At 47.3% G+C, this 12115-nt stretch overlaps 1 protein-coding gene across 1 annotated transcript in view; it reads right to left on the bottom strand.

The window, feature by feature from the left end:
* DZIP1 (DAZ interacting zinc finger protein 1) overlaps window positions 1-12069 on the bottom strand; it is a gene marked incomplete at its 5' end in the record, with an annotated part of 39400 nt that extends 27331 nt beyond the window's left edge. The window contains 4 exons of the mRNA XM_012723161.1: window positions 2117-2278; window positions 3679-3803; window positions 6529-6613; window positions 11491-12069. Of these exons, the coding sequence (XP_012578615.1) occupies window positions 2117-2278; window positions 3679-3803; window positions 6529-6613; window positions 11491-12069 (951 nt within the window). The remainder of the gene's footprint in view (window positions 1-2116; window positions 2279-3678; window positions 3804-6528; window positions 6614-11490) is intronic.
* Between the last annotated feature and the right edge of the window lie 46 nt (window positions 12070-12115).

Here is a 12115-nt window from a genome sequence, read left to right as displayed (position 1 = left end):
TCTGTCTCTGGTGAATCCTCTCACCACCCCTGCACCTCTGGCCTGTACCCCAGTTCTGTATGTATGCATAAATAAATAAATCTTTAAAAAAATATATGGTATTATAAGACAGCAGTTTAAAGAAATTCAATCCTGATACTGTAATAGGGATGACTCTTTAAAACATTATATGCCACAAAATGATGTAAAAATAAACTATTACATTATTTTTAAAAATTATACGCAGGGAAGAAGCCATTTACTGAACACCACATAGTGTGTGATCCCATGTATAGGAAATATCGACAACAGGTGGATTCACGGAGACAGAAGGCAGGTCCGGGGTTCCCAGGGGTTGAGTTAGGGGGAAGCGAAGGGTGTGCCCACAGGGGCTCGGGTTTCTTCTTGGGGTGATGGAATGTTTAACAGTGCTGGTGATGATGGCTTTGTAACTCTGGGATCTAGCACCTTCTCCGTGGGCGAAGGTTATGGTGAACTGTGGCTCAAAGGGAAGTTTCAGAGAAAGATAATTGCAGTGCAGCAATTTTCCTGGCACCGGGGCAGAGGCTGGGAGGGAATCTCAGGGAAGAGGCATCATCTGGGAGCTCATCACCAGCGGGCGCGGCGTGTGGGCTCCAGAGCGCAGCCGCGGGAGTCCGTGCGAAGCTGGTGAGCGCCACGCTCAGCCAACTACTGGCTCTGCTCTCCGGCTTCGCAGGGGCCAGTGGCACCTCAGAAGCCACAGCAGGTGTGCTCTGAACACTGATGCTTAGAAAGATGGAGAACTGAGAAGCGGTAATCAGGGGGTGGCAGGACCGAAGCGAAGCAGAGCGGAGGCAGCCCGAAAGAAGGCACCACAGCCACCCTGGGCAGTGCCCACAGTTCCTTATCTGCGAATTACAGCCTCAGAAAAGTGGAAAGAACAGTATACCCCGCCCATTTCACAGTTCGCTACGATTGTGCCACATTTGCTTTATAAAACCACGACAGGAAGTGGTCAGTCGTTTCTGTAAAGATGACACACGTTTCTGGTCCTGAAAGACGCGCGCGGGCTCAGCCACGCCCCGGACCTCCTGGTCCCGGTCACAAACGGCCGTAAATGCAGATCTGGGGGTGCGCTAGTCAAACTTTACTTTCAGCAATTTGATGTGGACTTCGTGTTATTTTCAGGTACCTTCTTTCTCTTAACCATTTAAAAACCCCTTTTAGCTCAAGGGCCAAAAAGCAGGGCGGCGGTCAGATGGGGTACCCTGGTGGTGGTAGTCTGCTGCCCCCCAGGTGATAGTTTTTACTGAAGGTAACATTGCAACATCACTTTATGCGGGTTGCAGGTGTCTCCTTGAAGATGATATGTGTATATGGTATATTACGCTCAGCGCTCAAAGTGCAGTCCTTGGCCGTACCATTCAGGGAATTTCAGAGACTGCAGTCAGGGTTATTCCCAAAATATCCATTTCAGTTTATTCCACTTCTTGGCCTCCAGAGGGCGCTCAAGGACCTTCCCTCACCGCCCCACCTCTTCCCCCAAGCATGACTCAGGTCTGAGTGGCCAGCACAGCCCAGCTAACACTTAGCTGGAAAACACTGATTGGCCGCTGTCTGAGGAAGGAGCCCGCAGAGGTTAAGGTTAGGTTAGGTTCTCTCTGTCCATTGTCCGTGCACATGACCAGGGTACTGTGGACCTGCTTGGCCAGGAGAAGGAATTCATTTAGCCAAAAGCTGCCTGTTCCAGAATCCCTATCCTTAGCACCAAGATTGGAGTAAGAAAGGACCCTGTTAAAGTTCTCTCTGTCTGTCTTATTGGCTTGGCCTTCTTCTCCCACATTGGTGATCTGGGTCAGCCTTTCTGGAAAGATCTAACACGTAGTGAGGTTATCTAAACCTAACACGCTAACAAAAGAGGGGTCCACTTCTAGGATTTGAGCAAATGTCCCAAGAGGACTAAATGTTCTGTGCCACCTTTTCCACTTGATCTGTCTTCTGTATGTCCCTTGCTCCCCACTGAGACTCATAGGGGGGAAAGGGGATGCTGGCCAAGGCTCAAAAAGTAATTTCTAGATCCACTGGTGATAATGTCAATCTAACCCACTTCTCAAGGCAATAGCATTACTGATACTGCGAGTTCTCTAATACTTACGTATTCTAATGCTGAATTCTTGGAAGTCAATTCTTTAAACTCCTTCATAAACATTTCCTTGACTTTTTCCATTTCACTAACCAATTTCTCCTTTTCTTCTTCTTTCCATCTATCAAATAACTTCAGAAATTCTTCCTCTTTTATTTTCTGCATTTCATGTTCCTGAAATTAGTTTAATAGGTGACTCTGAAGGTTCTGATACAGAGCAAATGTGCAAATTAGGAAATAAACAAGGTCCACTTTGGATGTATCAGCTGCTATTGCATGGTTAGCTAGGTCTGTAATAACACTCTGTAGTGGAAGATCTGTACACAATGTTTCTTTAAATCCAAGGTAGCATCGGAATTACACCCCTTAAAATGCTCACCCCTTAAAACACTCACACAGAATACTAAAGTGATCATGTAATAATAAGTAAAATATAAATATATTTTAAAAGAAAAAAAATCTGTTGAGCAGAAAAACCTTCTTTGTTCTCACATCCATTTTGGTTTTTCCATATCACCCCTGGAAAAAAATAAATTCAGACTTGTATAACCTAAAATCGGGATCCAGAGGACCATTCCTTGATTTCTAAATGACCTTCCTTTTTTTTTTTTACCTAATTGAGGACTTGAACAACACCCTAAAAAAAATTGGTCTAACAAATATCATCGGAATGTTTGTTGGGTGTACCACATGCAACAGCAGTAAAATATACATTCCTATTAAGTGTATATGAAAGATTCATCAGGATAGGCCCTATGTGAAGCCATAAAAATAACTCACAATAAATTTTAAAATGACTGAAATGGTGCAAAACGGGCCTCTCTGGTGGTGCAGGGGTTAAAGTCTCACTGCTATCAAGCTCTTGGCAGCCACTGCAGCAAGAATGAGATTCCCGGCCAGGGAGGTGACCCACATGGTGCAGCATACATCTCCTGTCTCTCCCTCTGCTCCCCTCAGCAGTGTATCTCAGCAGATCGACCTGCTCTGCTCCCCATTCTGTCTCTGATGAATCCTTTCAGCTACCACATCTCTGGCCTATATCCCAGTTCTTAATAAATGAGTGAAAAAAAATCATGCGAAGTATCCTATCCAACCACAATAAAATGAACCCAGAAATCAACAACAGAAGGAAAACTGGGAAATTCAGAAATATATGAAAACTAATCAATGTGATCTTAAATAACCAATCAATCAAAAAAAAAGGTCACTGGCAAAAGTAGCAAATAATTTGGTATGCATTAAAATGAAAACACAACATACCAATGAAATGAGATGCAGCCAAAACAGTGCTGGAGGGAAATGGATCACCATTAACAAGTGCATGCAAACGAACCGCGCAATCTAGCAGAACTGGATAAATTTCTAGAAACATATGACTGGCCAAGACATCATGAAGAATCAGAAAATCTGAACAGATACTTCACAAATACGGAACATGAATCAGTAATCAAAACCTCCCAACAAAGCTAAGGCCGGGACCACAGGCGAATTCGCTGGTGAGTTCCATCAAACATAAAGAAGAACAACTGTCAACTCTTCCCAACAGACCCTGGTTGCAGAATTTAGTATCATACCTTGGAGAATCTGACCGCGTGGGCGTGCTGGGCAGACTCCAGCTGAGACTTGGTGAGTTGCAGCTGCTCCTTCAACATGTCGACCTCCTTCTGCAGCCTGTCCGTCTGCACCCTTTTCTTATACTCTGTTACAACAGACACATCCTGTTAAAATACCAGTTCCTGGGAGACTTAGCTGAAAAACATCTAAAACTGCTCTTCCTCGGGAGATGACTGTTATCTGGCATGCCCCGAGAGCCAGTTTTTGCTCCGTAGAGTTTCTTTTTGCCTTACTGGATTTGGACTCTTCTTAGCATTCTTTCAGCCACTGTGCTGAGGTCAGATTATCCTACAGGGGCATATGGGGAAGCAGTAGTGGGGGCAAGGAATGAGCCGGGGAGCCTGGACCCAATGGCGCCCTGGGCTTGTAGAGATGCTCGTCTCAGTCAGAAAACGGAAGCACCACCATTCTGAGCTATGTTCACATCCTTCCGGCTCCCACCGAACTCCCCTGAGAACCCCCTCGCTGCCGAGACAAGCAGAGACTGGCCTTCAGCAAGCAAACTCGGGTCATAATCTGTCCAACGGGCAAAAACGGAAGTACTGAAATGTAAAAGGAAGCAGCAAGTAAAGGGAAGAATAATTATGCACACGTACTTACATGCAGATGCACACATGACTGAATGGATATACATGTGTCTGTGAGTGTAGACATGAAAGGTATGGAAACCAAAGTAGAAAGTCAGAATCTCAAAGATGACCTAAAGAGACAATACTCAGTTCAGAGTCGGAAATACTCTCTGAAAAGAGTATGAGATAGAATAAGAGACTGAAACAGAAGAGAGAGAAGGTCAGTTTCACACTGAAGAAGGGTAGATTAATTAAAATATTTCATCATTCTAGCTTCTCCAATAGATTGCCAAACTGCATCAGCGGTCCCTGGCTTACAGGTGGAATTTTAGGCTGTTTATATTGTTTATACAAAGCTTAGCTATTTGCTAAATACATGTATCTGTTTACTTGCAGTAGGCCGGAGAAGAAACAGATTGGCCTCCAGAGGGGAAAGTAGGCACAGAGTAACGAGCTAGAAGCACACATTTCCAGATACTGAAAACATTTAAAATCAGAATGAGAATTTCGGTGGATTGCAATAGCAGTCTTCGGAAAGCTGGGATCAGCACGTGGCAAAACGGACCGTGCACTCCTTGCTTTGAGGCCATTAAACAGTAGGAAACTTGGCTCCTTCTAAGCACAGAACCCCTCCCCCTCTCCTCCTTCTTCAACTTCCCCCTCTCTACATCAGTTAATTTGCATCCACACTCAAACACATCTTGGTATCCCCCACATCAAACAAAACCAAAATTTGGCCCTTGATCCCACACGCGCTCCAGGTAAGAGCTCACGTTTCTGCTCTTTCCCAGCAAATGTGACCGATAAATGTCATCAACATGACCCCTTCCTCGCCTGCCTCTCATTCAGCTTCGTCCACTGAAGCTGTCACCTCAAGGAGACCAGCAGCAGCGTTGACATGGCTAGTTCCCGGTCATCCTAGCATTTGATGTGATGCCCGCTGCCCTCCTTGACATGCTTCTTTCCCTTGGTTTCCATGACCGCCCACTCTCCGGCCTCCCTCCTGCCTCTGTCACTGCTATTTTGTACTCAACACGGCTGCCTCTTCTGAGCACCCAGAGGTGTGGGCCGCCCCTCAGTCTTTCCCTGCCTCGGTGACCTCTTCCAGCCCTGCTGTGCTCCACGCACGGCTCCCAGATTTACACCTCCAGCCAGGGCGTCACCCTGACCCCCACAGCTCTGCCTGTGCCCCTCACAGCAACTGTATGGGCGACTTGCAACTGTCTGTGGCCAACATAAGCTCTTCTCCTCCCACCCGCAGGTGTGCTCCCTGCACGGAGGCCCCAGCCTGGCAAACATCACAACCAGTCACTGAAATGCACAGGGCAAGATTCCAGATCATCTCAGCCCCGTCTCCGCTGGCTGTGTCCAGATCAGGTCTTCTCCATCTTCTCTCCGGTCCTCCCTGGCACTAACTAGTCCGGCTGCCATCTCCTCTCACCTGAGCTGCTCTTGCGGACTCCTCATGTTTCCACCACTGATTGCCCTGGTCGCTTTTCTCCGCCATGGCCTCGGGGCCCCTCTCACTGCCTGGCTTCTCACCCCCACTAACCTCTGCCTGCTCCTCGAATGCTTCACCCTCTCTCCCTACCACACCTCTCCAATCAGACTTCCCGTGGCCTCCTCATCTTTCTGCTCTTTGAGCAAGTATCTCCTCTTAGGTGAGACCTGTGCTGATTATCTGATGTCCGCCTCATCACATTTTCTTCACAGTACTTGCCACCATTTGAGAGAATCCCTTGTACATTTTATGTGTCTTCCCCTCCCATTAGTGTGTAGGGCTGGGGATCCCCAACTCCCAGCACAGCACAGGGCACCTGGCAGGGGCTCAGCGTCTCTGTGAAGAGTCAACAGGACAACTTTCTCTTCAAAGGCTGGAGATGGCCCTCCCTGGTGGCGCAGCGGGTTAAAGCACTGCACTAAGAAGCTGAAACCACTTCCGCATGAGTTCTATCCCCGCCTGCCCCGGAGGTGACCACACGGCGCGGCAGACCTCTCCTGACCCGCCAGCTGCTCCCCTCAGCAGTGTACTTCATTGACCTGCCTGTTCTGCTCCCCATTTTGTCTCTGGTAAGTCCTTTCACCGCCCTGCACCTCTGGCCTATACCCCAGTTCTGTATGCACAAATAAATAATTCTTTAAAAAAAAAAAAGGCTGGAGAAATGCATGGACCGCATCTCCCTAAAACACAAAAAGATGCCAGAAAGAACACAGGTCTTTGGAGTTGAGCTCGTGACTTACCAAGGTGAGGATCTTCAGGGTGTCGGCGCTGAATGTGGCTCTGTAGAAAAGCGTGGTTCATAAAGGCCTTGTCACAAAATTGACACTGAAATGGAGAGAGCAACCGATTCAAGTATCCGTGAGAGTGTCCTCACGTCTCGTTTCGTTTAAAATTGGGTACCTGGATTAGGCAGGTGACTACTGAGAAAGTAAATATAAGGCCTCCTGCTGGCCTAGGTGTGAAGTAGCTACCGCGTGAGTTCAATCCCTGGCCCCAGAGCTGAGTCATGTGGCGCACAGACCTCTTCTGTCTCCCCGCTGCTCCCCTCATTGGTGTACTCTGTCAATCTGCCTTTCTGCTCCTCACTGTCTCCTGTGAATCCCCTCTCTCTCTCCTCCCCCAACCCTGCCACCTCTGGCCTATACCCATTTCTTGTATGCAAAAAAAACCTTAGAGTGTTCTTCCCCAGCTGAGCACAAGGCAGTGGGAACTTTCTGAGTGGTTTCTGGTGGTTTCTGAGACTGCTCCATTAGACTGGAGGTTCCCTGTCTGCTGCCTCCAGTTTGTTTTGGACGTGCCCCCGGGCCAGCTTCCCTCCTGTGTCAGGGCGCAGACCGACCCCTTTGCCTCTGCTCCAGCTGGCTTCCTGCTTGTAACTCCCCAGACACGCATGGTTGGCTCCTTCTTGACATTCAAGACGATGTTCATAGAGCATCGTTCCATCCTGGGGGTGAGTGGTGTGTCCCCAACAGGGTCTTCCCCGCACTCACAGTTAATATTTTCACAGTTATTTGCTTTTCTGCTTTATTATCTCTTACCCAGTCCCACTGAATGACAGAACGTCCACCCCGAGAGCATGAGCTCTTCTCTATTTCAAAGTTTATCCTCCAAACCCTGCACTAAAAAACTGATTGAACAAATGCTTAGAATATCTGGCCTAACGAAATGAATTTACCAAAGACAATCAACTCCACTTCTATTTCTATTTTACACTTCAACACTGATTCAGGTTTTAAGCAAAGATTCAACTTGTTTCACTTAAATCCTCTCCCCTGGATAACTCTGAAGTAAATCCTATTTAGTATATAATTCATCTGTTAACATTTCAGAATCTATTTCCAAAAGCTAAGGCATTTCCTTTGAATAGTTACAATAATAGTGATATACCTTTCAAATGTGGGCATATGTTCCGTTCATAATATCAACAATACTCAACCATTTGTTTTTTCTACTCCCCAACCCTGTATTTCACACGTAGTTTTAGAAAAAAATTTCACTGCTCATTTAGACTCAGATTCCAAGTAAGCAGCCTATCCTACAACTGGCTGGCGTGTGTCTAAACTTTCTTCTTATCTCTAGGTTGCCCCTCCATCTTTCCTTTCTTTCTGACAATTCTTTTTTATTTAAAGATTTGCTTATGCGTACAAAAACTGGAGCACAGGCCAGAGGTGTGGTGGGGTGAGAGGGCTCACCAGAAACAGTGGGGAGCATAACAGGCAGATCGAAAATACACTGCTAAGGGGAGCAGTGGGCAGGTCAGGAGAGGTCTGCCAGCCATGTGGGTCAGCTCCCTGACTGGGGATCGAACTCATACTCAGTGGCTGAGGATAGCTTCATAGTGCTGCGTTTTAATCCCTGTGCCACCAGGGAGGGCCCAACCTTTGATTTAATCTCCATAGCAAGCACTCCCCCTCTGGAAAGATCAAGGCGCAGCAGAATTAAGCTACAGCATTATCGGCCGCATGTTTTAATTTATGCATGCTTCTTCCTCTTCTCCCCATTCATCTTCAACTCCAGAGGCCCAATAACTGGAAGCAGGGACAGAAATTCACGGACAGATTCCACAATCTGCCTGTACTGCTGGAGCCTGGGGGAGAATCTCCATTCTTCACCTGTGCAAGTGAAAGCTCTTCTTAGGATGACTCTAAGCCCTGTTATGATCCATTGACATTTTTTCAATTTAAACACTAGTAATCTGATGCCAGGTAACTGGCATACACACCCCTCTGCATGTGGCTTACCTGGCCCCTAACTGTAGAGGTCTCTACTGAACAGATTGATGACTGCCTGTTAATGTTGACTATGAAAACAAATCAACTGTCTTCTCCTAAATTTTATTTTAGATGGAATGTCCCTCAGCTCACATAGCTGGAGTTAGAGTGACCCTACCATGGCAGGTGTACTATGCCTTAGTAACTGCAGTCTTTGAGTAGCTGATCCGGAACCACCGATTCCTACAACATCTACACTGAGCTCTGGCCTTCTTTTCTGTACCCACAACTTCCGTGGGCTTTTAAAAAATGTCTGAGGATTCAGGGCCCTCCTCCCTGGTGGTGCAACAGGTAAAAGCACAACACTATGAAGCAATCCTCAGCCACTGCAGCACAAGATCGACCCCTAGCCAGGGAGCTGATCCACATGGCCCACCAGACTTCTCCTGACCCACCCGCTGCTCCTCTCAGCAGTGTACTTTGTTATTCAGCCTGTTCTGATCCCACTCTGTCTCTGGTGAATATTCTTACCCCCCGCACCTCTGGCCTGTACCCCAGTTCTTGTGTGCATAAGTAAATAAAATCTTTTAAAAAAGAAAAAGTCCAAGGATACACGTTGAGACCACAGGTAGCTATAGTTCAGTCCTGAGAAGACACTGTAGACATCAGCATCTCCAAGCCAGAGATGGAGTTCACTGAGCCTCCCTGGTGCTACACAGCATCAATTTCTCAGAACAACCCTAACAGGTAGCTACTAAGAATATCCTATCTTCCAAATGCTGAAACCAAGAGTTTAGGAGTGAAATGCTTTGCATAGTCAAACACTTCAAAACCAGACAGTGGCTCAAAAGCACCCACTGCTGAGTCTCCTCAAAGAGACACTGTCCACTGAGTCACTTCGTAGCGGCCAGAGGGGACCTGTGCTTATACTAAGAAGTAAAAAGTGTGACACCAAGCGCTCCCAGGTCACCCCTGTGCACACCACATAGCTGACACTCAAAGCCTGCTGGGTGGCCAAAAATGTGACTCCTTTGAGAAAACCCTGCCAGAGCCTTTTTTTTCTTCTTTTTTTAAAAGATTTATTTACTTATGCATACAGAACTGGGACACAGGCCAGAGGTGCAAGGGTGGTGAGAGGCTTCACCAGAGACAGAGTGGGGAGCAGAACAGGCAGATGGACGAGGTATACTGCTGAGGGGAGCAGCGGGCGGGCCAGGAGAGGTCTGCTGCGCCCTGTGGTCACCTCCGGGGCTGGGGATGGAACTCATGCAGAAGTGGCTTTAGCTTCTTAGTGTGGTGCTTTAACTCACTGCACCATTAGGGAGGGCCACCAGGACTTTTTTTTTTAACCTCACCTGTCACTCATATTTGAAAATCTTTATTTATTGACAATGATTTCTCAGATAACTAAAAGAATGAGAAAATATGTCTATATGTTATAGGTGTTCATGTTCTATATGTTACAGGTGTTTATGTTCCACTAGATTGCTACCAAATCTAGAGTAAGATAAATTATTTAAGTAAAATAAATTCTACTCACTGTATAATAGACGAACAGAACCACCGCAGCACAATTTATATTTAGTTTTCAAGTAGCACTTATGAAAACACACACACACACACACACACACACACACACACAGACGATTGGCTAATTGTCTCAGGTTGTGTGTCCACTAAGTCTTTTTTTAACAGTACTCTTTCCTAGCTATTCACCTATCAAGACACCTTTCTCTCAGGGCTCCTATTGGATCTGACATAAGCACTGATAATGGCACCATTTTTCTGCATCCCATTCTGGACCCAATTGTCCACTACCATTGGTGCTTCAGCTCCACCATTACTTACGTTACACGAGGCCTAAAAAGCCACATTTTGGGCCTCCCTGGTGGCGCAAGGGGTCTAGTGTCGGTACTATGAAGCTGTCTGCAGCCACTGCAGGCTGAGTTTGATCCCCAGCCAGGGAGCTGACCCACATGGCGCAGCAGACCTCTCCGGTCTCCCTGCTGCTCCCCTCAGCAGTGTATTTCAGACCTGCCTGTTTTGCTCCCCACTCGGCTCTGGTGCATCCTCTTACCCCCTTCCACCCACACCTTTGGCCTGCACCCCAGCTCTTGTATGCATAAATAAATAAATCTTCTTTTAAAAAGCTACAAGTAGCCAAGCTAACCAATAAGGGCGTGGAATTATCTTGCTGATCTGTTACTTACTTGGGTATTTTTATCAAATACTTTGATATCTGTTGCACTTCCTCCATCTACTCAATAAATATAAAATACAATGATGTCTGTTCTGCTCAAAAATCACAATATTTCTCTTGAGCTCAATGTCTAGGCTAAACAGTTGGTAGTTAAGACTAGAAAAGCAAAATTCTTTTTCATTTAAAAATACTGTTGTGACACAAGTGAGTGTTCCTAGGAAATATACACATTGAAGTATTTTGGAATCTGCAACTCACTGCCACCTGGTTGAAAGAGATAATGTGTAGCAAGACAGGAAATTAAGCAAATGGGATAAATGTGAACACCCAAGGAATCTGAATATTACTGTGTGGACAACAATATACTTGCAACTTTTCTGCAAGTTTGAAGGTCTTTCAAAACTCGACCCCACCCATGTAATTATTCCAGATCATTTAGGGGCCAACCTCAACAGCAATTTGAGGTCGTCGTTTATTTTTTTAAATAAAATCGTGTTTTATTTCTCACACATAGATTAGGTGGAAGAAACACTTTCTCCTTTAGATAATTTCAGTAATGCACTGCAGTGAAGGCTGCCTGTTTAACTATTAATTCAGTCTCCGTCTACAAAAGGCAGTGAACCATGTCATCTGTTGGTTAGAATCGCTGTTTTGTGTAAACATGCCATTTTTTGATTTATAGTTTAAAAAAACCCAAAAAACAAAAACCAAAAAAACCCTGCAAACTATCTCCCAGCGTGTGTAAACTGAGGGGTGGGTGGGGGAGGGGGGGCGGCAGCGCAGTCTCCCACCTGGTAATAGCTGGTTTTGGCCTCGATCATCAGTTGCTGGGTGGCGATCATCTTTTTCCTGCGTTTACACTCTTCCTTGAGCATCTTCATCTCCCCGGCCTGCTTGGTGAGCAGCCGCCTGCTCTGCTCCACGTCGGCCAGGCTCAGGCGCAGCCGCTCCTCCAGGCTGTGCAGCTGCGACGTGAGGAACTCCTGGGAGTGCAGCAGGTACTCAATGGTGAGCTGCGCCAGGCGGATGAGCTTCAGCAGCACGGGGTCCACCCCCGACTGGCAGTGCGGGCACTTCTCGTCCTCCAGCTTGCAGAAGGTGATGTTCATGATATTCTCCTGCAGCGTGAGCACATCCACCGCCCCCGCCACCTTGTCCACGTCGATGGCGCTCAGCCTCCGCCAGTCCACGCTCTCCAGCCGCGGTCGGAACTGGAAGAAGGGCAGCGGGCCCGATGCCGCGCTGGGGGGCGCGCAGGCCATGGAGGCTGCGCCCGCCGCGGCGGCGGGGGCGGCCTCGGGACCCTCGAGGCCGCTGGCGAGCGGGTAGTAGACGTGCTTCTGGAAGGGCTGCGGGAAGGAGGCAACGTGGGGGTGGCGGGGAAGCCGGGAGACCCTGGAGCCCCGGCCACCCCCC

The sequence above is a fragment of the Condylura cristata genome, unplaced genomic scaffold, assembly GCF_000260355.1.
Source record: "Condylura cristata isolate star-nosed mole 26May11 unplaced genomic scaffold, ConCri1.0 scaffold00010, whole genome shotgun sequence".
Classification (NCBI taxonomy): domain Eukaryota; kingdom Metazoa; phylum Chordata; class Mammalia; order Eulipotyphla; family Talpidae; genus Condylura; species Condylura cristata.
This window is presented reverse-complemented; position numbering and strand designations above follow the sequence as displayed.